General features: G+C 36.0%; 1 protein-coding gene and 1 long non-coding RNA gene across 6 annotated transcripts in view; one reads left to right on the top strand and one right to left on the bottom strand.

The window, feature by feature from the left end:
• LOC135200299 (uncharacterized) overlaps positions 1-27,500 on the bottom strand; it is a 444,923-nt gene that overhangs the window by 277,340 nt on the left and 140,083 nt on the right. For both annotated transcript variants that reach the window (XR_010311252.1, XR_010311253.1), the window contains exon 2: positions 6,897-7,038. This is a non-coding gene — a long non-coding RNA (uncharacterized LOC135200299). The remainder of the gene's footprint in view (positions 1-6,896; positions 7,039-27,500) is intronic.
• Positions 1-27,500, top strand: part of LOC135200298 (paired box protein Pax-6-like) — a 208,736-nt gene that overhangs the window by 58,183 nt on the left and 123,053 nt on the right. For 3 of the 4 annotated variants that reach the window (XM_064228837.1, XM_064228834.1, XM_064228833.1), the window contains exon 2: positions 8,917-8,978. In XM_064228837.1, the coding sequence (XP_064084907.1) occupies positions 8,966-8,978 (13 nt within the window). In that variant the 5' untranslated portion in view covers positions 8,917-8,965. Of the gene's footprint in view, positions 1-8,916; positions 8,979-17,252; positions 17,292-27,500 lie in introns of all 4 variants that reach the window. The other variant, XM_064228831.1, reaches the window with a different exon arrangement.

The raw sequence follows: 27,500 nt of genomic DNA, 5'->3' as shown, positions 1-27,500 counted from the left end.
GTGACGGAGATGCTCCGGAATAATCATCCCTCTCGCTGTCGGCGACTCCAAAGAAATAGTCAATATTGAAAGGATATTAACTTTTACACGTCGTTATAACTTCTCGCAGACGCCGCTCGCTCCCGACGTGAAAATAAGAGAACGAAAAACGCCAACAATCTAAAGAATGAAATTAAGAACAACGAGGAGAATAATGGAATGGGTAGAGTCTAGAAGCTCGTTTTTCAAAACATCTCGTTTCGTAAAGCCTCAAATCGTATGATAACTTCATTTATTCTTATCACTCTCATTCTTACCTTACGGGAAACTTGGCAGTTTATAGCTTAGTAAGTTAGGAAGTGTGTGTGTGTGTGTGTGTGTGTGTGTGTGTGTGTGTGTGTGTGTGTGTGTGTGTGTGTGCTGGGCCATTATTTCACCCCGCAGCTCTAAAACAAATGTACCAGACTTGTGAAGGAGATTAAGAGCCCGTGACGAATATCACCTAGACAGGCATGGGAGGGCCTTCTCCTAGTTTGGCGCAACGCATCGTGCCAGATAAGCCAAAGAAGTGGCTGAGGCCTTTTTAGATAAGCACATGAGCGACAGCGTGCGAGCACGATTTCTCAAATTGAGAGAGAGAGAGAGAGAGAGAGAGAGAGAGAGAGAGAGAGAGAGAGAGAGAGATATTATGGGCTATCCAATGGAAGGCTTTAGGCAGATCACCATAACTATAAAGACAAAGCAACTTTTGACTGGGGTGTTTCGAGCCCATGGAAGATGCTCGGTTTGCCAGAGAGGGAGAGGGATTTCTGCGAAAAGGAGGGGTTAGGGGAGGGGTGTAGGGGCTCAGACATCTAGCCTATTCATGACCCCTATATCTTTGTCTTCAATGCCCTCGTTATCAGTACGGCCGTCGTTAGTTCCATATCTAAGTCTTCCAATCGTTATTATAACCATCATGTACAAGAACCTCCATCTCGAGGCCTATCTACTCTGTATGACCGAAGCCGAATGTAGCTTACAAAGGAAGAAGGGCTGTATTTGCATCGATCACGAGCTGCATCTCTCATTCTTCTTTGCGTTCCTCAGTTTAAGTAAAGTCAGGATGTAGAGTGAGAGATTATTGCTTTAAACTTAACGCTGCTAACCAAACCAAATCTATGACTCAAGTCGTCGGTAAAACTGAATCAAGGTGGAACACAAATCAGGTGCATTCAGCCTTGTTTCATGGACCGTCTTCCAACAATTCTGAATTCTCCGCTTGCCTGGAATATTCCCACACCCAAGGATGCCATCTGGAATCATTCCTTATTAATATTCAACTTCCATTTACCAAAACAATCTTTTTACAAAAAAAAGATGCCATCAATCGAAACATTACTTAAGAGACGTTTTTGTTTCTCAAGCAATGTCGTGAACCCCCTTCCAATTCTCTATGGCCTTGCGTCTGGGTTTCCCCACCCCCCAACCCCCATTTCTCCACAACCTCGCTCAACATAGAACGATCCCTCTCAATCTCCTCTCCCCTCACCAGCACATGAGTCTCTCTCTCTCTCTCTCTCTCTCTCTCTCCCCTTTTTATTTCTTTTCTTCCCAGGATCCATTAAACGGCCAACCCTAATATTTGCTCAGATTTTTATGGTAATTGTTAATTATATGGCGCGTTGTCCCGATGGCCCCAACATATAATGGCCCTTCTCACATTCATTTGGCCCCTGATGAATGTTGCCCGTGGCCGCGCGTTTGGGCGTTTGATACACTGTACGTTTACGTACTGCGGATACATGTACGGATTACGTACAAGAACTCAGATCTTGTGGGGGTGGTTGGGTGAGACTTGATACGATTCAAAGAAATTTGTATCGAAATCTCGAGAACGGTAAATGTTTCTCATTACACACTGCATGCAAACATTCTTCTCATAAATTTCTTGATAAATGTAACTTCATATTCAAAGAGAAAACAAAATTATGTAGATTATATAAAGTTAAATATTAGCACAGACACAAGCGCGTAAATAAACAAGCATATGCGCGCGTCTATACACGCACGCGCACATACACACACCCACACACATTATATATATATATATATATATATATATATATATATATATATATATATTATATATATATATATATATATAAATGCGTGACTTCAGAAAGGTAAAAGACTTAAAGCATTTAAAATCAGAAAGAAACTGACCTTTAAAGGAAATTTTTGGAAAACCATAGGCAGGTCGAGAAACGTAGCAGGAACTTGGTAAAAATTAACAATGAAGAAAGAGTAAAACCGACCATTTTTTCATTTCCACATCAGTACTACTGTTGTCCTGGTTGTCGTTATTGCAATCAATCATTATCATCATTATAAGTATTATCATCAATAAGAAGAATCAGAAGGAAAGTGTACCATGATTTTAAGATACATAAGTCACAGCAACATATATATATATATATATATATATATATATATATATATATATAGAGAGAGAGAGAGAGAGAGAGAGAGAGAGAGAGAGAGAGAGAGAGAGAGAGAGAGAGAGAGAGAACTTGCATGGTCTCTTTTATGGCACCATAACCATCAATAAAAAAATAAGAGAACATCAATAACTGATCGTTGACCCTAACTTAATGTATTGGTCAGACCTTTCTATAGGGTCATGGGACATGAGAATGGTTGATAGTATCACATCCTATAGGAAGGGCTTGGTAACCAGAGAGAGAGAGAGAGAGAGAGAGAGAGAGAGAGAGAGAGAAGAGAGAGAGAGAGAGAGAGAGAGAGAGAGAATCTTCACCAACATTATTATTATTATTATTAATTATTTATTATTATGTTATTATTCAGAAGATGAAACCTATTCATATGGAACAACACAACAAGAGTCATTCACTAGGAATTCAAGCTCCAAAGAATATGGTGTTCATTAGGAAGAACTAACAGAAGGTAAAGGGATACAGAGAAAGAAGAGATCTCACTTATTAAAAAAGAAATAATAAATTAATATATTCATAAACAGATAAAAAAATATTAAAATGGCAGGAGAATAGTAGTATGGTAGGGGAGCAAACGCCTGCGTACTATGCATGTCGTAGAAAATATAAATGAAGGAACTTATGACTCACAAATATATCAGACTCAAAAGACAAAAAGTTTATCTTAACTGAATGCAACAACAGTGCCACAACAACAACAACAGCATCAGAAGTAGTTGAACAGCAGTACTCAGCGGATTAATTCCAATAAAACCAAGAATGAATGTTTTATAATATCAGGTCACAGAAATTTTTAGGTATAACTGACCTGGTCAAAGTTACAGGGAATTTTAATTTTCTCCAATAATAGCACATGTCTGTGAGCATAACTGAAGAAATTGGAAAGCGAGCGTGATTTCCTAAATAATCAAACTAGTTGTGTGTATGTATATATATATATATATATATAATATATATATATATATATAGATATATAATGTATATATAATATATATACTCATATATATTATACATATAATATATATATAGATAGATATATATATATATATATATATATATATATATATATATATATATATATATACAGTGTGCTAGCTTGCATGCGTTTTTATCTCCTAACACACACACACACACACATGCACACCTAAACACACACATCCAGTCCCACAGTGACACTCGTCTTTTAAAACCACCACATCCGTTTGTCTTCCTCAACCGACGGAGTCTATTGTGAGAGGTTGCTGGGCCGCCGTTTATTGGCCCATTTGCGGGGTAATGGACAGGCCGTTCGGGAGACGGGCACACGCGTCACCGAAAGGGACTGCCGGACAACTAAGGAAGAACTACCGCACACACGACCTACGGACACAGCGGTAATAGTCAGATATCGCCCCCACAACGTTTGCATTTTGATGGAATAGCCAGTCAGTTTGGTGTGGTTGATTGCCTCTTGTGCATACAGTATGAAGAGGAGTATGAATAAGTCTCTCTCTCTCTCTCTCTCTCTCTCTCTCTCTCTCTCTCTCTCTCATACACACACAAACACACAAAACGGGTGTATATATACGCTTCGCACCCACGTAAGGTTTTGTGTATTTGTCCCATATAAAAATGTGGGGAAGCATTCACGTCTTGGTGACTATGTATAACTAGAATGTGTAAAAAACTTCCAAAAAAATAATAATGCTGCAAAGTTTCTTTCGTAATGTTCGAAACAAAGACGATAACTTTTCTCGCCACTTTCTCTTTCATTTGCAGTTCAATTTTCGTTGGCAAGGAGCAAAATTCAATTTCATCCATTCTTAGCATCACTTTTGTCTTTACTATTTCAATGCGAAAAAAATATTTTCTCATCATAAAGAAGCTGTCAAAACAGAGATAACGTAGTGAGGACTTCATAAGGAACCTCACACATTGGATATAAGGATATGTGTCTTTCAAGTAGCAGCACATATGTCAATATTAGGTCTGGAACGCATAATGAAAAGAAGCATGATGAGAAAAAATATTATTAATACAATATCATTCCATTAATGAACACACAATTTGTTTATGGATATCTATAGACACAAGTAATGCACGGAATACAATATACAATATATATATATATATATATATATAATATATATATATATATATATATATATACTATATATATATATATATCACTATGTATAAAACCCCAATTGCCTCTCTGCAGCAATAAATATCTACGGAATATAATCCTTATGTCATTGGCTTCGCCCAAAATGTTTCTCGCAAAACGCGAGCGAACGAAACGTTTTTGAAGCCTCCGCAAATGAAAAACATAAAAGTCTATCTCACTCTCTCTTTCCACTGGCGAAAAAACCTGCAGTGTTTATCTATACAGACGGTTTGGAGCCGAATTCACGGCACATCGACCTGGCGCGATAAGTATAATCTCGTCCTAGGAGGAAGGAAGCGTGAATGTGTTCTGAGCTTGTTTATTGAAAAAAAAGTAACTCATATTGTTCTTGTTGGAATCACCTAGGCAGAAATCATTTCGGAGAAGAGAGTGTCTGTCTGTATCTCGACGGCACGAGATTTACGGGAAAAGGAAACGTACGGGGAAAATTTTCATTTATAACAGCCTTGTTGCGAAATACTTGATGACACCCACAAAGAACTTTGTAAATGCATTTGTAACTTTGTGGAAGTTACCAGTAAAATAAATTTCAAAGTATTGCCAAAAAAAATTAATATGTATATAGTATATATATGTATATATGTATGTATATATATATATATATATATATATATATATATATATAATATATATCTATATATATCAGGAGGTTTATTTCCCAGTCCACGTGTTTTGGCTAGCGTCCTTCGCATTTTGCATTTGACGGCAGGATTAAATATGTTAGTGGCGTTAGTGACACAGCTGCTACGAGGATTATTATTCTTCATTATACATCCATCCGAGATCTCCAAAAACGTTCCTCATAACGGTTTGAAATTTTGCCTCGTTTTCTGTCTCACGACTGCTAGCTGGCCATTCAGTTAGAAAACCAGTCCAAATCCATGAATAATACTCACTTTCGTAAACACTGCATTACTTCTTAAACGACCTCACTATTCTTACTCTTCATTTAATCCTTCAGTTATTCGCTATGCGATGTATATACACCATTGATAACACGAGCGACATGTATACGCAGTAAACTCTTCAGAACAAATGCAATATATGGAGTGAGACCAACGCAAATGTGATAGTAAAAGAAAGTCAAATCTATATATATGAAACTCATCCTTCAACGTGTACGCTCGACGTAGTCTCGTACCTTTCTCCTACTCTCCCTCCTTCCCCTCCAGTAACCCCTCCCCCTCAACAAAAAGAAAAAAAAAATCTCAGTGACGCCATCTATCTGAAAACCAAACGACAGGAAACCGAAACAAAGCATAAAACAATCAAACTGGCTCCGCATTCATTTTGCGAAAAAAAAAAGTATCGTCAATGCTATAAACTGTAACTATCGTAAAATGAAAATGAAAAAATACTGGCCACTTCATCTGGACAAAAAGTGATGGTCCAATACTGACTCTGTAACGCGAAGCGGAAATAACCGTCGACGATCACAAGGGGTCACAACTTTTAAATCCAGGTCGGGATATTGAGTTCAACGCTAATGCCTCGCTCCCTGTAATTATTTCTGTTACTACAGTCGATTTTTTTGCCTTCTTTTTTCTTCTTCTCTTTAAAGTCCGGTCCCTTTTTAAATGAAAAGGCCTTTCATAAAAGCTTTCCTTTTTTCCTCATTACCATTTCCTATTAGAAAGAGCTCCAGATTCTTTCTTCCAATAACCTGACACTTTTTTTCCTTTCGTACTACAGCCCCGAATCGCTGCCATTTCCTTTTTGCACTTTGTGATCTTCAATCTGACTAGATTAAGGTAACTTATAAAGTAGACAAAGCTTGCTAGAGAAGTGAAAACGAAGCTCACTTCATAAAGTAGCAACTAGAACTTAATACTTAATTATTGAAATACAAACTAAATTTACTTCATGGGGCAAGTAAGCGCTACTTACAAAATAAAACGAAGAACAGGTTTGAGATATCAATGAAAAGAAGCTTGACTGTGATAGACGCATCATTAAATACGGAGCCGCAGTTTTTAGGGACATCTATGAACTCTAAACTCGATTCCGTTACCATACTGCGAGTCAATAATCATAAACGGGCTCAAAGTGAAATCTTACGTTTACTGCAAGTGCACTTCAAATCAACGAGAAAGACAGCTAGATATCCCACAAGAACATCCATTACAAAACGCACATAAAATGCAGGAAACATGAACAACGACAAGCATACAAACAAACAAAAACGCGAGAGAAGAACGAAAACGAAGTTATCAAAAAGAAGAAGAAGAAAAAAAAAAGCCTTGAGCTGTACTCACCCATTGTCGGCGATGGTGTTGATGACTGGGGTTTCAGGGGGTGGCCAGCCATTACCATACAATGGCGACAACTCGCAGCGGGGCGTTCGACGCTGGAACCCCGCGGGTGGCACGGCCCCTTATGACACTTCTTCGGTGTCACCTGAAGAGAACAAATATCATTTACATTCATATTACAACAACCACTACTCCTATTACTACTTACTACTACTACTACTACTACTACTACTACTACTACTACTATATCAAAGTAATTTTCCTCTTATTTAAATAATAATCCTCCTTGTTAATCAATTCTTACTGATCCTCATTATGCTTATCGGATATTGGAGGCGGCAAGGTAGTGAATAAGAACAAGGAGGAGAAGGAGGTGGAGGTGGAGGTGGAGGAGGAGGATGGAGATAAGAGCAAGAGAGAGAGAGAGAGAGAGAGAGAGAGAGAGAGAGAGAGAGAGAGAGAGAGAGACGAAGAGGAGAGGAGGATAAGCGGGTTCAGACAGTCCATTTCTAACACCCTTATCAGCAGCAAAAGAGGATGTGATGTAAGACTCCAGAGATGTAGCCTTGATTGAGCCATAATTTAAATCAGACGTAACAATGGAGGGAAATCGACTTTAATTCAGTTCTGTTGCCGTCATAAGAGGTGCTGGAAAGTCTCCAAACCACACTGTCATTTGAACTACCACATGAAGTTATAAAATTGGTGATTTTTTCTTGAAACTGAAATCTTACAATCGCCTTCCTTAATATACAGTTACTGGAGTTTACTTGGTTTTGTTCTATTACTATAAAATAAAGGAATTAAAAAACTACACTAACAGTCGTTCACTTGAACATCAGTCGAAATAAGCCCCCAGGGAGCCCTCGACCCCTGGAAGAATGACAACAATCAAGGCCTATTAACAGCGCCTCTTTTGACCGATTCGAACCATTAGGGGCTGCCGTCTTCACACATACATACACACACACACACAAACTTCCACATATCAGAGAGAGAGAGAGAGAGAGAGAGAGAGAGAGAGAGAGAGAGAGAGCTCTTCATTTATACCAAATCTGCTGGTACAGGGACACCATAAAGAGAGAGCCAGGGCTAAACATGTAGCAATAATAGTCTTTAGACTACTGTGTTTGTGTGTTTGGTGAGGAAGAGCGAAGAGAGAGAAGAGGAGAGAGAGAGAGAGAGAGCCTCATTTATATCATTTAGACATACGGTTTAAGGAGAAAGATGGACATGACCGCAGGAAGATTTGAGTAGAGTAGCAAGGCAAAAGAGGGGCTTGATACGGGTCCCTGGCTGTTGGGGGGAGGAGGAGAAGGAGAAGGAGGAGGTGGAGGGAGAAGGGCATTTGGAAGATGGCCTTCCCCATTCTTGGGTCTGTTGACATTCCCCGCGGGACATCGTCCACTACAAAGGCCCAGCAACACCCTCTCTGTATCACTCCGTCTGTGGAAATCAAGCGAGCCCTTTGGGAGTCTGTGTTCACACCTTGACACCTTAAACTATGTCGGCCTTTTGACACAAATCACCCCTGTTGTCAAATAACCCCGGGTGTAAGGTTAATTACTCTCAGCGACGGTTTTTATTTTACCTCTTCTATTTGAATTCGCTTATATGTTTTTTTTTTTTTTTTACCATTATCTACTTAGTTTTTTTCATCCCTTTTCTATGGTGAATTATCACTCATGAAAAATGCTAATACAGTTCATATGACAAAAATACTTCCGTAATGCTTCTGTCATGCTTTTTCCAAAAGAAACCACCAATTCAATATTACACTTGGTGTCTATCTTCGGTGAAAGATTATTTCCTCAAGACTGACCATGTGCAAAAACGTTTCTTTTTTTCTTTTGTTATTTTCATTCTGATAGAGACATCGCTATAAAAAAATTCTTAAAAGTATTATTACTATTACTATTATTATAAATAAAAAGGCATTCCATTCAAGATACATAGAAACCCATGCAAACCAACAGTCACCCTACGTATCCGAATTTAACGATCACTTTTCTTCACCTTTCAGATCATCGACCGCCACAATTGCTCGCCAGGATAGCGGGACGGTCTTCGCTATGCCCCATAAAGGTAAATAAGACGGAGACGATGTTAAATGAAGGAGAGGCCGCTCCTTTAACTGACTCACTTGTAGACTTAACATTGAAAGTCAAATTAGGAACTGAGGAAGCGGGTGAAGAAAAATATCAGGCAAAATTATTTTCACTGTGATTTAAATCTGTTTGCTTCGGAATCACTGTAAAGGTATACGTCAATATTTTAACGGGGAAAAAAAGATTCAAGAGGATTATTTTATAGACATTACTAATTAAAAATAACAATTATCATTATATATTAATCATCGAAATATCTACAAGCTTCTTGAGTCAGATTTCACCTAAATGAAGAATGACGAATTTCTTAGGGAATTTCTTGGGAAAAACACGCGAATATAAATACTACAATAAAGAAGGAAAAACGTAGCATATAGTATTGTTCGACAGGAATGAACGGATTCTGTCTAATTCAAACGAAGTACTGAGCATCATATCACAAGCCTATTCAGTAGCTAGAACTAAAATTAAACATAGGATATTTAATTGATGTAAGAATGAAAGAGTAAAACAGCAGCAAAAATCACGATTATACACTATTTTCAGAGGCAACGCGATGTAATCTGTAAATTTCACGTCAACTAAGATGACTTTGAAAACATAATTTACACTTCCATATTACTATGACGGCGACAGTAACAAGCATGCAACCCAAAGATTAGGTTGGGTTACGGCTGCATTAAATTTTGAATATTGCTATTAACATAAATCCTTGCAAAAAGAAAGTTGGAATTTATTATTTGTTTTAATTAATAAAGTAGATTATTTTTGCCACTAAACACCCTAATACAATGTTCGAATGGAGAGCTCTGTTCTGTTTCGATTTTGTTGTCATGCGAGTTATGGCAACATTCAGTTCCAAAACGAGTTGAGATCTTTTTAAATTTCATTAAAAGTAACATGAGTCAAGATTAATTTCGGCTGCAAAACAAGATAAGAATCTTTCTAAAGGCTATGCAAAGATCTTGAGTTCTTAACAACCAATTTGTAAGAAGTTGAAATATCGCGCCGTCTGATTGCTACAGGATTACTCCTTGAAGTTATAAATGAACTGAGACAAAATAATTGCAAAGGTTCATGTGGCAGTAAAAAAAATAATCCAACACGATAAACATATTAACATCAGCAGCCATTCGTGTGACAACAAAACGAAACAGTATAATATTTCACATGACCAATGAGGGTCCAGATAAACATAATAAAGCTGCTTTATCAGATACGGAAATGTATAATAAATAAAGCGTTCATAGATTAATAACTCCACATATAGAAACATCTAAGAGAACAAGAATTGACACTAAGTTTCACCCTCAATAATTGCTTTTTAAAATATATATGTATATGGGCTGGTCAACGGTAAAATAGGCTGCATAAAAAGACTTGCTATAAATAACTATAAAAAAGTGCTGGTTGGTTAGCTACCTAATGTGTATATGATATAGGTTTCATGAGTTTTTGACAGCGACCCGAAAAAGGATTAAAAAAGTTTGACAGCATTACATTTCAGAATCACATAATTTCTAGTGTTAGGCTCAGACTCCAAAATTACATGTTCAAAAAAGGACGAGCCAGAATATTAATCAGATGCCCCAAAAATATTGTTTCGGTGGACTTGTTAAGTGGAAATGGAAGCACAAATTATCATAAACTGACACACTCTGTGATGCAGAAAATGATTTAATGGTTATATAAATATGACGGAATTGTCAATGGCCTTTGTAAAGCTGCACGAAATGTCCAGCGTCATGTGGAGATAAAAGCGCTTCAGTGTTAGTTTGTGCTACCATTTCCTGCAGCTTTTTCCCATGTGTTATTTTTAAGCTCTGTATCTTAGAATGTTGCATTTGCTCACTAATACGTTTCTGTAGCAGGTACTGACTCTGTAGATGCTGTAGTGTGTTGACGTGCCAACTTTTGCTCCCGGACATAATTATAGAGTTAATATTAGATTACTTCCTTATTATTGAATCTCTCTTTTCCATGTGAAAACTTATGTTACTGATCTTTACTAACATGTGCAAGATTTTAGAACACTTGCAGAGCTTCCTCAGGGACTTTTCAAACCTCAAAATATGACAACATAAAGATAACAAAAATAATGTGTGGAAATTTATTATTCATGGACATTTTCAAAGATAAGAAAAATATTAATTTGAACTTTGTTAGTAATGGACGTTCTTCTTCCGTATCACATTTCATTATTGTTATCGCCCAATTTATTATCATCATAATTTTTATGAATAACTTCAGATTCATACGATTATTATTATTATTATTATTATTATTATTATATTATTATGATTATTTAGGATGCGATGCGATGCCGTTTTTAAATGATACGTTCTTAACGATAAAAGATACCTTAAGACCAGTTTAAAATGTAATCACACTGATGTTGAATTTCGCTTTTAAAAAATACGGCCATTTTAATACAAAAAGAAATATGTAGGTGTAACTAATACATTTACTAAAATAACGCATACAGTAATGTGTAAAGAGTGATTTGGTTTCAGAAATTAAAATAAATTCTTTGTGAGTTGCATTGCGGTAAACAATCATAACTTGAAAGATGTTTCAATGAATAATATTGATTCATAAGATTTACAATTTAATTGCATGTGAGTGTTATCATTCATATATATATTATATATATATATATATATATATATATATATATATATATATATATATATATATATATATGTGTGTGTGTGTGTGATGTGAATATATATATATATATATATATATATATATATATATACCTATATATATATGTATGTATATATATGTATATATATCATATACATATATATATATAGCATATACACATATATATATAATATATATGTATTGTATATATATGTATTATATATACATCTATATATATACAACATATATATATACATATTACATAATAATATATATTTATATAAATTTATATCTATATATATATTATACATATTCCTAATGTATATATCATTATATACTTATAAATAAAATAAAATATATATACACTGTATATATATATATGAGATATATATATGGGTCTTCAGTCTTCATTGGACTTACTGATGATAACCTCACTTACTACCAAAGCGCGATTCGACGAGAATCGTAAGAAATTATTGATAAGGAATTGCCGTGCACTAGATTAATATACGTAAAGAATATAATATAATAAAATTAGCTGTATATATAATATATATATAGGTATTATTATATATTAATATATCTATATACGTATATATATGATATAATATACCTATATATATAACCTATATATATTATGTAATGATGTGTATTATATATGTAGTAATATATACATACTATATACTAATATAATATTACATAAGTATATATTATATTGTTATAATATATATAGATATATATAATATATATAATACATATGTATGTTTATTATGTACATAGATACATAATAATCATATATATTGCATAATATATTATATATAATATTATAATATAAATATTAATATTATATATATGTTATAACATTATTCCTAATGTAATATCTATATAATACTTAAAATAAATAAAGAGTTAAATAATATATATTACATGTATTATATATATAGAGATATATATAATATATAGATATATATAAATACATATATATATATATATCATATATATATATATATATATATATATATATATAGAATGTACACACATACATACACCATGTACCCAAGTATAATGTTTTATGCGGAGTATGAACTGGATCAGATATCACGGATACAAAGAATTAATGGAAATTAAGAAATAAGCTCTCGCTGTCTATTTGAAGAAACGCTTACACGCTTGTCTTTCCTTATGTCTGAACACACTTGAAATCATGAGAAAAAATGAAAAACACGCACATACCCTAGTCAGTTAAAAACAATAAAATACAAAAAAATCAGAACCAACGGGTTTTTGTAAGCCTCAAAATGAAGGAAAGTAAATTCCGAAAAAACTCTGTTCCCAGAGCGAAGAAAATAATGAAATTTATATCATAAACGAAAATGCAGAGCAATAAAATTTTTAAAAATCCCTCATTACGCATTAACTTGTTTTAAATGTCAATATTTCACAATCACAGGACTAAACAACTTTCATATCAAAGCCAGAAGAGAATGGTAGCTTATAAAAGACTGGCATTTCGAAGTTGAGCCATGAAGTGGAAGATAAAGAAATTAATTATAATTAATCATAAGTTATTACACAGTTAATTCAACCAACGGGAGAAAATTAAATTACGAGATATTGTAATAACAGGAAATGAACCATTTGAGTTTGAAATCGGAATTACTAAAACAAGTAACAAGAAATTAACGAGTCAGGGGAACTGTAAATAATCGGATTGTACTTATATGATAATCAAATAGAGATGCGGAAATCCCATAATACATGGAAATTTATTTCGCTAACGAAGGCAAAGGAATCAGAAAGAAAGCTTATGGAATATTGCCCCAATAATATAGTTAATTTTATGAATCTATTAAAAAATTCGTTAGTGGAAAGCAGAGCTAATAAGAAAATGAAAACAGCTCTCTTTCATATATATATATATATATATATATTATATATATATATATATATATATATATATATAATATACATATATATGTGTTTATATATATTTACTTACATATATTATATATATATATATATAATATATATATATATATATATATATATATATATATAATATTAGTATGACACAACGGCAACTTTATATATAAATATTTAATTAGTTTTCTGTGGTTTTGTTGCCCATCACCTTTGGCCCTTCTCCCACAAGAAAGAAATGGAGAGAACGATAAATAAAAGATACAGAATGTGTCTCACATTCAAAGGTAACGAAATAATTTTGAGGTTTACTTTCACCCGGTCCCTTGTAACCGTAGGTCATAGGGAATTTCCTCATATCCCCATTTTATCCTCTAATGCCAAATACCAACTAAAATTTCCCTCGGACCTCTGCCAAAGGTGCGTTGTCCCGCTGCGCCCCGCCCCAACGTCACCTCATCCCCCTACCCAAACTCCATGACTATCATCCTTTATACTGATAAAAATAAATAAATAAATAAGATAAATTAGTTACTGAATTGGTCGGGCTCAGCGCACCTCTCACCTAACTTAAGATGGAAACGGTATAAGTTAGATATTTTTTTTTATTTACAATAATTGACTAACAATCGCCAGCTATTAGGCTCATTCTTCCCTGTTCTAATTCAAGACAAGCGAAAATTTGTCCGTAGAAGCCTGCGGTAATAATATGTTCATGGCATAAAGTATATTTTTCTCATTTCTTATTCAAAACAATCTAAAGACGGACTCCTATTGGCTAATGGGCTCAACTTCCTTTGACTTAAAAACGGTATTTGTGCATTTGTGAAAGTGAGTTTTCCTTAAAAAAAAATAAATAAATAAATAAATAAGAATGGTTAACTACTGTGAAGATGGAGCTCATACTCATACCTCCTAAACTCATCATTTGAGGTACAGAATAATTGCATATTTGTGAAGGAGTAAGGCTTTTTTTATCTCTCATCTTTTACTGACAGAAAACCACTTGTGACGGCAGATGATTATATATATATTATATATATATATATATATATATATATATATATATATATATATATATATATATATATATATATATATATAAAACTCTACTTACTGAAAGTAATACTCAGTAAGGCTTATTGAGAAGCTGCGATGGGTGACAGTTCGCACCCTCGCGCGGAGAAAGCAGGAGACGTCCCGATTTCCTGTTGCATTCGAAACAGACATTCTTTGCTTCCTTTTCAATCGAACGATTCCCTCCCTCCCTCCCATCTGCCTCCCTCCCTCCTTTCCCCTTCTAACCCACAATCCTCCAGGCAAAGCAACTCCGCAAAAGCTTTTTTTCCTCCCTCCCTTAAAATGAAAACATTGGCCCCAAATGCTAAATAACCTTCCTTTCCCTTCAAAGATAAACAACTTTACCCCCTTTTTCCATCCCTCTCCCTCTGCGCTCCCCACACCTTCCCTTCCAATGGCTAAACCTCTCTCTCTCTCTCATCCCCCTCCCCCTCCCCCTTCCAATTCATCCACACTCCCTCAGTTTTCCCCCCTCTTTTAAATCCCCTCTTTGGAATTAATGTGTTTTTATCATCACTTGGTACCCCATTTGCCAAAACAGATCAGCATAGGATTGTCGAGGGGTTCATATCGGACGGCGGGGAGGGAGCGAGGGGACCTAGATCACCGTGGCGATAAGGGCGAAAAATACATGCATTCCTAATGGGGAATTCGGCTGAACGAAAATAAGTGGCTTGGCCTCGTCTGTCCGCTGATATATGGAGTCTCGCTGTTTTTGAACTGGTAGAATTTTCGAAGAGAGTTATTTAGGTTTAAACCGGGCTGTTTAGACTTATTTCCCTTTATCTTTTTTTTTATCAATCTCTCTCTTTCCTTTTATTGTTACATGGGAAACACCCAAATGGCAGTGGTCAAAATACCTTTGGTTCGACCAAACCTAAAGTTATCACATCAGATAAGACTCTTTCAGTCATTTTATCAAAATTCCAAGTCAGAATTGCTGTAAAATTTTCGTTTGTCAGAAACAAAAAACCTAGTGAAGGAAAAACGGTCATAGCAAGCAGACTCCAAGGCAGTTGCAATCCCCTAAAACCTTCAAAGACTAACAATGTAGGGTTAAAGCCGAAGAGATCTCGCCAACTCAATGGCGACGAATTTTCTAAATTACAGGAATCGCACAATACGTTTAAGGCGACGTTTTTATTCCTTAACATGAACAAACTAAAACGATAGATGTGTAGCTCTACAAAAGTCCTTTCTCACTTATACGATGGTTTTGCGGTTCTTGAAAGCACTCTGAAAAACTTGCCATCTATGAATGTCGCCACTCTGCCTTTCGTCAAGAGAAACAATGTTGACTAGTAACAACAAGTCTCAAAAGACGGGATCACAACCAAACTTTAAGTTAGAAGATGACACCGCCAAAATTAAGTGTTTTTCTAGACGATATTATAAATGATTTAAAAAAAACACAGTCATCAAAAAAACGAAAAAACCTTCAAAAATTTTATGTTATATTAATTTCTGAAATAAAAATCAGTCATCAAAAAATGGGCGCAAATCCTTTAAATAAGGATTTTCGCCCACTTTTTGATGACTGATTTTTATTTCAGAAATTAATATAACATAAGATGAAAGCCAATGAAAATTTTACATACATATATAGGTGTATATATATATATATATATATATATATATATATATTAATTTATATATGTGTATATATACATATATGTGTATGCAATTATGTATGTATGTATATGTATATGTATATGTATATGTATATGTATATGTATATATATATATATATATAATATATATATATATATATATATATATATATATATTATATAGGCTAAGCGAGAGAGAGAGAGAGAGAGAGAGAGAGAGAGAGAGACCCTCCACAAAAGCCGCATTACAACAAACGGCCTTCTCCATTGCAATCCTTTATAGAAGTATACTACACAGTATTACATCTCCAACGGGATGCGAGTGTATGAATAACATGGCGAGTTTGTATGAGCAACTCCATCTTCTCTGAAGCTACAAACTGTACGTGTGTGTGTGTGTGTGTATGTGTGTAGTGCATAATATCTCTTGGTAAACGCACATACGTGCGCACACCCACACGCACACACACACGAGTCTGAAGACACAAGACCTCACACCTGTTACAGTCCTACCACTCTCATCTTTAAGGCTGTGCCTCCACCATCTCCAACAGCTCCCCCGCACCTCCCAAAACACCCACAAACAGAACCCCTATTTCTTCCACTCCCTCTCTCTCCTCCTATCCCTCAACCATCAGCCTCGCCTCTCCCAGCCCCTCCATCCCTAAGCAACCAGCCTATAAGGTCATCATCCCCTGCCGTGACAGAAACTGAAGACCCAACATCTCGCGTCTTTAGCCTATTTATGCTTAAAAGAAGAAGGAAAAAATACGAAATGATTTGCGTAAATAAACTGGCATTACGCTAAGTATTCCGCCCAATCTAACTCAGATCCAATTTCTCTCACAATTCAGTGTCATTCGTCTTGATGTTTTTTATCTGCCCATTTGTGATTGTGTTGCTTCATGTGCCTTTATTATGCCTGTTCATTATGACGTCATGAGTGTCCTTGTCCATCATCCCTTTCACGTGTGCTTCTTCATCTTCCGTAGGTCTTCTCATACCTAGAGGGTCCATTACATCATACAAAGGTATTTCAGAACTATTTGTCTTGTTTCTGTAATGGCAAAAGTCCTTCCCAAACCTATTAGGACAAATGTAATGTGCTGCCGATCATTCTTAATTTGCATTGGCGAAATTTCTCTCTTGCCATTAATGTGAAAAATGTTTCTTAAATGTAAATGTTCTTATATGGCGGTGGCACTAATAATTCCTCAATGACAATATAAATTCATATCAAATACAAATTTGCCTTATTTCTGCAATGGCAATCATTCCCCAATTCTAATAAAAATGTCATCAATTTATCTGAAATAAAAACAAAATTCTTTCCCTCGTCTTCGTATCAAAAATATTTTATATGGTTCATGTAGCTAAAAAATATATTTGTAGAAGGTCGTTCTAAGATTAACTTTGTGTTGAGGAAGTTAACTTTGTGTATTTGAGGCAAAATTTATCCCTCAGTCTCATATTATAACATGCCAGATTAATATGTCTTTTAGTATGTAATAATAAAATACCTTGACTAACAGTAATAAGAAAGAATATTGATGATCTGTCAATTCACCTATATTATCTAACTGCAATTATAATTTCACTGTTTTTCATTTATAGGCAAGTCCCTTCCTCAGTCTTGTAACTGAACTCATTCGGATTGTCATACCTGATATATATTATAGCTATGAATTGTCAATTAATCTTGTTCTTACAAGGTAAGACAGTAATAATTGCATTACCATTAAATCTTGTTTCTCTGACTCATTATTTCAGAAAACCTGTTACAAGAAGAAATATTATTTATCATCGATCATTAAATATTTCTGGAAAAGTGAAGCTCCTTCCCCAATCCTACCACAAAATATGAGAAAAATCATAATCACCTACAACCAATTTAAACTTTCTGCCAGTCGCAGCAGAGAAGTCTGCAACTAAAGCGATTGTGAAAATTAGAATTCCATCCCGGATTTATAAATGCAATAAAGTGTAAGTAAGCGAAATTCAGTAAAGTTCAGGCAATTAAAATGCGATTAAGTTTAAGTAAATCAAGTGGAAATGTTCAGGACGAAAGAGTTCCACTGCCACCAACGATTCCTGCTTTTGAAATTCCACCCTACCTTTACTCATTTTTCTTCTTATGAACAAATAATATTCAAACTGAATTTAAAAGTAAGAAAATCGTTTATTAGTGCTTTCGAATAGGTTTTTATGAAAATGCGCTTAAACATGTTTAAACTCTGCTGCATTTTTTTTTTCTTATGAAATCACTATAGGCCTTTTCCATCGGATTTTCGGTTGTGGTGGAAACTGTTGCGGAAGAATTTCTAAATCTGAACATATTTACGGATGTCTTTTTTTCAGTCATTGCTATTGTCATCTCAAGCAACATGGCCAACATCAGTTACTTCCATCAATTAGCAAAAAATAAATAAATATGTAAATTGAAATTTCCTACCTGTTATTTAACCTGTGCTATTCTAAGATAAACATTTTGTGTCACTGTAATATGCACCGCAGTTCAAACTGAACTGTTTTCATTCGTAACCTCTATAGTTTGGTTTTGCATTCGTATCTTATTATCGGAAACGATTTTTTTTCAATGAAAGGAGCAATGTACGCATGGGTAGACGTGCTCAAGGTAAAACAGATAGGAGACGCTATTTACCTTGGGTAGACGTGCTCAAGGTAAAGATAGGAGACTATTTACCTTGGACGTGCGTAATCTACATAACGGCTCCATCCAAATGCAAGCATGCATGCGCTGACGCATATCATACATACACACATCTATAAACGCTTGTGTATATAAGATCCTCTTACATATTAAATACGAACACCCATACGTGAGTAAGTACTATATATGAGTGAACAGAAATGCGAGACAATCACGACACGTCACAAACTTAATGATACCCAGCCCCGTCCTGTGTTTGACAGTTATATGTTCTTATAAATGTGCATACATACATACATACACAAATTATATATATATATATATATATATATATATATATATATATATATATCATATATATATATATATCTGCCATTCTAATTGACTACGTCTCTCTCTCTCTCTCTCTCTCTCTCTCTCTCTCTCTCTCTCTCTCTCTCTGTCTCTCTCTCTCTCTCTCAGAGTTCGGTAATGTCTCGAAGTTAGCCATTGTTGGAGCCCCAGTCCTTTCTCGCGACTCTAGAGCACAACTACCAACTTTCACCCGACATAAAATCACGACGAAAGGAAAGTGGGGAAAAAATCTAGATTTTCCCTTGAATCCCCTTCCAGTTATTGGCGAATGACTTAGAGAAAGACTGACGAACCTTCGTCAACTCAATGAAAGGATATTCAAAGACATACTCCACAGTACTCAGAAATAAGATAAAAGGACATAGTGCATTTAAAATGGGCCTATAGTAGATTCCTTGTAATTTTGGCAACGCTGCTTTAAGGACCTACTACCCCTCCTCCCCCAGCTCCTCCTCTCCTTATGAAACGCCCTATCCTCGTGTGTCAACCCTCTCACTCTCTCTCTCCCCCTCCCCCTCTTCGAGTGAGTCCAACACATGGCCCATTGTGGAAGGATCCTTCCTTCTTCTTGCCTTGGGGGCTTCCCAGTCACAAGCATTATGGCAAGCGAAGTTCTCGAGGCTCGGCTTACGGGATAAGACGAGGCTCTAAAAGGGAATTATATAGGATTGAGATATTAAGGATTTATGAAGTGCCTTGTTTTTGGGGGAGGATCCTTCTTGGATAAAAAGGGTGCAAGCGGTGTTACTTCTATGTAAGCTCATTCCAGCTTTCCTCTTTCTCTCTCTCTCTCTCTCTCTCTCTCTCTCTCTCTCTCTCTCTCTCTCTCTCTCTCTCTCCGTACAATATCTCAGAGTATAAAAGATGTCTTTTTCACCTTGTAAATTTGTTGACTTGAAACTCCCTCTGACTTCTCATTTCATTTATTTCGAATGTCATCTATGCAGCTCTCAAAAGAACACGGTCACCTCTCCGGTCTTCCAGTTGCTAGGTTTAAACTTCGTTTTGTGCAAAGTGTCACATTCTTCTTCAACAAAAACTCATGATTTTACTAAATAAATTTTACGAAAGTTTACTATAAATTTTATTAAAGCATAAACTATTATGAAAACATTCCAGCCATTTAACCACAAAACAGGATTATGTACAAAATACCACTTAAAGATTAAACAACTTTCTCTGCTTCACTTTCACCTAAGTCGTGTCAAACATATGTAAGCATCTCACAATTTTTGCATTAGGCTAGATACTGCAGAGCACTTTTCGTGTTAAAAAGGTTTAAACCTTTTACGAGAACGCTTTGTCTAATCCCACAAGATTGGACTCTAACGCTGAATATTAGATACCACACTCTAATACTCTCTCTCTCTCAATTTCCGGACCCGTTTATGTAAGATTCAGAGCCCCTTCCACTTCACACACTCTAAAATCAAATATTTCCTTCTTCCCTTCTAGAGGTTTAAAATATACAATATGAAGACAGAAGACACGAGGTACTCCACACACTGAGGGGGAAAAAATCGCTTCTTTGTCATTTTTCGGCGCTAGGCGGTGGACTGGCCGGGAGGGAAAGGGCCAAGGAAGGAGTTGGGATGAAGACAGGAGTAGAAACCAGACATCAGGGGAATGGGTAGGAGAGGTGGGTAAGGTAGTTAAGCTCATTTCTGAAGCAGTAATGGCATTTGTAACCTTACAAGGCAATATTTTCGGTTTTGCTGTTAATGCTTAACAAGTGGAAGTTATACATAGCAGCCAACTATATTATTTGCTAACAGCCTCTCAAACAATATATATATATAATAAATATATATAAAAAAAATATAATATATATATACTAAATATATACTATATATATATATATATACACGCTGAAAAAAAAAAAATACTTTATTCATTTTTATGATTATGCACACTGTACAGTACAGTGCCAACCAACAAAAACCTAAATCCGAATATATAAATGCTTTTCTTACCTTATAGTGCATATTAGTAACTTAAAAAAAAAACTCATATGTGAAAAAAGGTTTCTTTAATATCCTTTTGTGTATATTACAGAAAGAATCCTACATGAAACGCACATGTGTGTACGCTTTTTATGTACGTTTTTTTTTCATATTAAAAAAAGGGGCAAAAAATTTTAAAAAAAGACGACCCCGTTGGGGGACGGCCGATGAAAATATGAAGCAGCAGCAAAAAGGCTCCAACATATCCATACCACCAATGTTTGCATTAATCTACATATATGAATTGATATCAAACAGGTGTCATTTTGCACCAATGAAAAACAAGCAGGAACACCTCGTTGTATTGGTCGTTTATTTGCTCAATATTCGAATGTTTTTCGCCCTCCTTTTTTTTTTTTTTTTTTTTGGCCTCTCTTTTCCAAGTGAACCAAACATTATTGTTTCGTCGCAAAAGTTCAGAGCTGGTGATATGTGCTGTGTATGTGCAATGTCGTGTTCTTTGTCGGTATACTGTATTATATACGTACCGAATATCAACACACACGGATACAGCAGATTGGTTTTAATTTCAATATATATATATTATATATTAATATATATATATATATATATATAAGTATATATATATACATAATATATATCATATACTATAATAATATATATATATATATATATATTTTTATTTATATATATAATATATATATATTATATTAATGCATACATACACACACACATATATAGCATATATATATCATATATTATATGGATATATATATGTGTATGCATATATACAAAGCTGATCAAATATATTTTGTATAGAAATATGAATGCTCCTTAAAAAGGCATTTAAAAATATTCAATCTGGTAACGGCGTCCAAAACAGAACCCGAAAATTCAGTAAAGCACAGCCAAGGTATAGTATATGAAAATATTTTTTTTTTCATTTGTTCTTGCTTTCTCTGGTCTGGGCTAGAAAAGGGCATCAGGTGTGCCCGTTCCAATGACGTCGACATGAAAAAAAAAAGGCAGAATGCAATTCACCTAGACAACCGACATGCAGAGACCCAACCCTCCTCCATCCTGACAAAGTGTTGTATGGACGAAGATCATGTCAAGATACACAGGCGAGAGGAATAGAGGAATGAGTAGGGGCTGGGGGGGAGAAGAACGTGGTATGGTTGGTGGAGGGTTGGTGTGTGTGTGTGTGTGTAGGGGGTGGGGGTGGGGGAAGACGAGCAAGGAAGCAGAGGAGAAGCAAGCTGTGGTAACAGCATCATCGTCTTCACCTCACTACTCCTTTCCTTCTTCCGTTTCTCCTTTCCTTCATCCTCACGAGGAGGAGGAAGAGGACTTCGAGCAAAAGGGGGCAAGAAGGGCAGGGAATTTGCGTTGGGGATGGAAGACGCCGAGGAATAAGAAACGAAGAGAAAAAGAGAAGCATTATCGGCACCCGCCTTTTCCTCTCGCCCGATTTCTTTTCCTATCTCCCTCTCCTCCCTTTCTCCTCTTCTCCAATTTCTTCCATTAGCTCCCAACGCCCTTGCCTAGGACTTCAACCTCCCGGACTCCTTCTCCCCAGGAGCTTATTTCTTATTCAAAGCAGAATACCCGTGATTTCAAAGACAATAAACCCAAAGATTTTATGCTGAATATATATGATCAAAAGTTTCTCTCTTCGTCGCGGCTTCGGCGTCTGAGATATTCAGATTGGTTGAAATACAGGTGGATGTTTGTATTCACGGAGAGAGAGAGAGAGAGAGAGAGAGAGAGAGAGAGAGAGAGAGAGAGAGAGAGAGAGAGAGTTCATGAAATTAAATGTGTTTGCGTAATGAAAGCATAAAAGAACAATGCAAAATCTCATAAAAGATCAATTGAAATCGAGTGTATAACTAAATGCACGCAATAGATGATCTAAAGTAACAATTAAATAATACGAAAAGTATAAGTAAGAGGAAATTAAAACTGGAAAAGAATAACTGATCTGATACAGACATTGACTGATTTTTTTTAAATGCAGATAATCAAAAGCCTACACATACAAATTATCAAAATCCAGATGAGAGAAGAGAGAAACCATTAAGCAAAAACAAAAGATGAAGGCCCAAAAAAAGGAATCATAGACAACATGAATGTCAAGAAAACGAATCAATAAACAGCGAAAAAATGAAATAACAAGGTTCAAGAAGGAGGGGAAAAAATAAAAGACGAATCAAACTTTAAAAACATCGACGTGTCAAGGGAGAAATACCTCGCGGTCCCAGATCCCCGAATAAACACGGGAGATAGCTCGGTGATAAAAGCAACTCTCCGTCCTTTACTTCCCCTGGCCTTGCCAAACTTCATTCTTGGTGCCTCGTGAACTTTATTCTGATCTTGTAAAACTTCATTCTTGGTGCCTTAAGAAATGACTCCTAGTTTTCTGAAACCTCGTTCTTGTTCCTTATAAACTCCCTGCTAGTTTTGTAAAACTTCAATCTTGGGCCTCCTGAACTTCCTTCTGGTTCAGTAAAACGGTATTCTTATGCCGTGCAAACTTCTTCATTCAGGCCTTCGTAAATAAAAATGGACTCTGTGTCATATGAGCTTTATTTTGGCCCCGAATAAAATTTATTCTTTCGATTTGCGAACTTAATTCATGCAAAGATTCATTTTTATGCCTTGTGAACTTAATTTAAGCCTCGATAAACTTCATTCTAACCTTGTGAAGTTTCGTTCTGAAGCCTTGAGAGGAAGTGTTGTAGATATCGCTCGCACCATTGCGCTTCAAGGCGCTCCATTAGGTATTCCGCGAGGCCGGTATCAGAATTATTGCACATCCCCACAAGATGTTATTGATGATAACTCCATTGCTATTCATGAGAGAGAGAGAGAGAGAGAGAGAGAGAGAGAGAGAGAGAGAGAGAGAGAGAGAGTATAAGGCCAATGGATGAACAGTGAAGGAAATGCTCGAGAAAAACCTACGAAATAAAAAAAAAAAATAAGAAGACATGAAAATCAAGTGAAAGAATAAAGACAGGGAGAGAATAACGGAAGAATGGAGAAATGTAATGGAAACTTCGCAAGTCGGAGAAAACGTGACAGAAATTAATTTAAATATATTTTTTTTTAATTACAGGAAAGAGAAATGGCGACAAAACTTGAAGGGAAAAAAAACTAAAAACGGCAGAATAAAGACAGAAACTGGATTACGATGGTGAACATGAGAAACATATGAACAGCTTAGGAAAAATGTGAATGAATACATGAAGCATAAAATATTCAAAGGGACAAGTGATTTAATGTCTTTAGTAACAGGAGAAAGGCAGGCGCTAAATTGGAACTACCCAAATGGAATTCATCATTCTGTTAAAATTTCCAAAATTTTCAGCTTGAAATAGAAAAAAATAAAAAATAAAAAAACGGTCAGTATATATCACACTCAAAATCAAAGATCCCTATGAAGACCAGTTAATTAATTAGTTTAGTAAGTACCAAATAAAAACACAAAAGCGAACACCGCTTTGGATAACATTATATTTCTAAAAGTATAAAAGTCATCATATAAGGGCAATGCATAAGATAGCTATATGATAACAGAAGCCGTAACGTAAATCAGGAGTGCTGGAAACAATTCATGGGTCTTAATGGCTTCTCTCTCTCTCTCTCTCTCTCTCTCTCTCTCTCTCTCTCTCTCTCTCTCTCTCTCTCTCTCTCTCTCTCTCTCGTCTACAATTTCTCAGGGTAAACCTTCACTTTATTTCTTGTAGGATGATACGAACTTCTTTCGCATTAAATTACTTTATTACACTTCGGAGAGAAAATCAAACATTGACCTCATTGACCCGTTAGCTGCTACTGTATATGTTAGCAACAAAAGAAATGAATGATGAATGATCTACATGTATCCCCTAACGATGTACGAAACATGAACGGATGAACAATGAAAGATTGTTCTACGCAAAGTGTTTTAAAAGTGATGGAAATATATTTCACATTATGAGGACGGGAATATTAACGGACAGAAAATCCACTGTCTGTTACATGGTAATATTAACTAATGGAGAATAAAATTGTATCTAAACTCTGGAAGTATTTATGATGTAAAAAATGACCTCACGATTACAGAACACAAGCAGTAATTGAAAAAAACTGAAATATTAACGAACGCGGGATCAAGAATTAAAGCATGAAAAGCAAAATAGTCACCTATTACAGAATGAAACGTCTGAAATAGAAAAGTGAAGTCTTAAATTCTTAAAACAAAAAACGGTAGTAAAATGAACTTCGGAATTCATATGGATTTCCAAGATGAAATACACTGACAAGGAAATTTAAACGAAGAATCAGGGAGATGAAAAGTGAAAAGAAAAAATGTCCAACATGGAGAGAGAGAGAGAGATAGTAAATAAGAGGGAATTGACAGCAGACGACGTGAGCAATGTTTGTGTGGACGCGTATCCAGCGTACACATAATCCTGCTACGCGACAGCCGCCTAGGAGGCGGTTTCCTTTTTTTTCTCTTTTTTTTATTTATTTTATTTTTTTTATACCTCAAACTTCTTCCCCTGGGAGAGACAAGTTAAAATCTCTTCCTCCTGCCACACAAACAGAGGCGCAAGTTTGAAAATAATTAGCATGGAGTAAGTATGACAATAGCACTATTCACACAAACCAGTCGCCGCCACCCTTCAGTCGTTTCCAACACTTTTATGTGGCACCGGGACCGAGAGCGGGCCATGCCACGACGGTCCATTGGGTCGAAAATGGGTGATACGTGGCAGGGCCCAGTCGCCCTTACGTCACCCGTCGGCGATGTGGCTCTCTCGCCAGCGCTGGCAGGAGCTCCCTTGTGGGCTGAAAAGTACAGTGGCATCTTCAATGGCACTGTGCATACAAAAGCCATGCCAAAGAAAAACGAAGCGGCGGGAAAAGTGTATCAGAAAAAGGTGTCTTTGGGTCGAGGTAACTTAGGAGAAGGCGAACCGAGACGAATAAAAAATGACACGCGGAGATTTTTTCCATAAAAGCGTTTTTTCACGCGGCGTTCCTTCCTTTCTCGGACGCCTCGAAAAGAACGCAGCTTCCCATCTACGACTTCTAAAGGTGATTAGAAAAGAGGCAATACTATAAACACAAAGGCTCTTTTTACTCCTCCGTGGGACGCTGAGGAGAGAGGAGACTCGCCTGAATCATTTCAATCTCGCTCCACCACGGAAAGACGTATGAATTCACAATGGACAAAATGAAAAAAAAATAAACAAATAAAAGCAAACGACTACCAGCTGGGACCGGGCTGCAACACTTTTCCTATTCTCGTTAACGCAAAAGTACTAATGAAAAGGACATGGGTGTTTGCTCTGCGCCTATAGTCCTGTAAGGTACTTGTGTTTGCTCTGTTAGACCACACGGAGTTTTCTCCATTTTGGGGGCCCTCCCTCGCCATCTTCGTCGTGTCAACTTGCAGCCTGAAAGGGTGTTCCACAATGGGTCCCACACACACAGACACTCGGCTCTTTTCTCTCTTTCTTTCCCTTTTTTTCTGACGATCCTTCTGCAGAGCGATGAAGTCGCATCAAACATGGTGATGGGAGAGTGGAATAAATTGGAAACATAATAATTCACGGCACTGTCTGTGAGGACGCATGTAAGTGTTTTTCTTACATTTATTCACAAATCACACACACATACACACATTCCGTCTTGCACATATCTCATCAGAATCCAATACGCCTTCCTCGAAAGACAGTTCTTGAAGAATTTTGCCGCCTCTTACATAAGGAAAAAGAGGAAAAAAGAAAACTCGAAATGAGACAGCTCGTAGGAACGTCCAAGTAACGAGCATTAGACTTATGAAAGGGGGCGAAACTTGAATAGGAGCCTCCATTGTGAAGATTGTTTTTACAGAGGCAACCAAAGAGGGAGCAGATGAGAGAGAGAGAGAGAGAGAGAGAGAGAGAGAGAGAGAGAGAGAGAGAGAGAGAGAGAGAGTCGAAAAGTTATTGTGGCAAGGCGGACAATATCACAGCTATATATATATATATTTCATTTTATTCAGTAGAATAAAATTAAATATAAATACAAACAAATAAATGTAGGTCAAGTAACGTGATAAGAAAAGAATAAAAGTTAGTCCCACAAATCAGCAGTAATTTCTACCATGAAATCCATGCACCGTCTCTCAAGGTACTTGTTAGATGTATATGTATGTATGTATGTATAGTATTGTATGTATATATATATATATATATATATATATATGTGTGTGTATATAT

This window comes from Macrobrachium nipponense, chromosome 26, assembly GCF_015104395.2.
Source record: "Macrobrachium nipponense isolate FS-2020 chromosome 26, ASM1510439v2, whole genome shotgun sequence".
In the NCBI taxonomy this organism is placed as follows: Eukaryota; Metazoa; Arthropoda; class Malacostraca; order Decapoda; family Palaemonidae; genus Macrobrachium; species Macrobrachium nipponense.
Note: the sequence above shows the minus strand (reverse complement) of the source record. Positions and strands in the feature narration are given on the sequence as shown.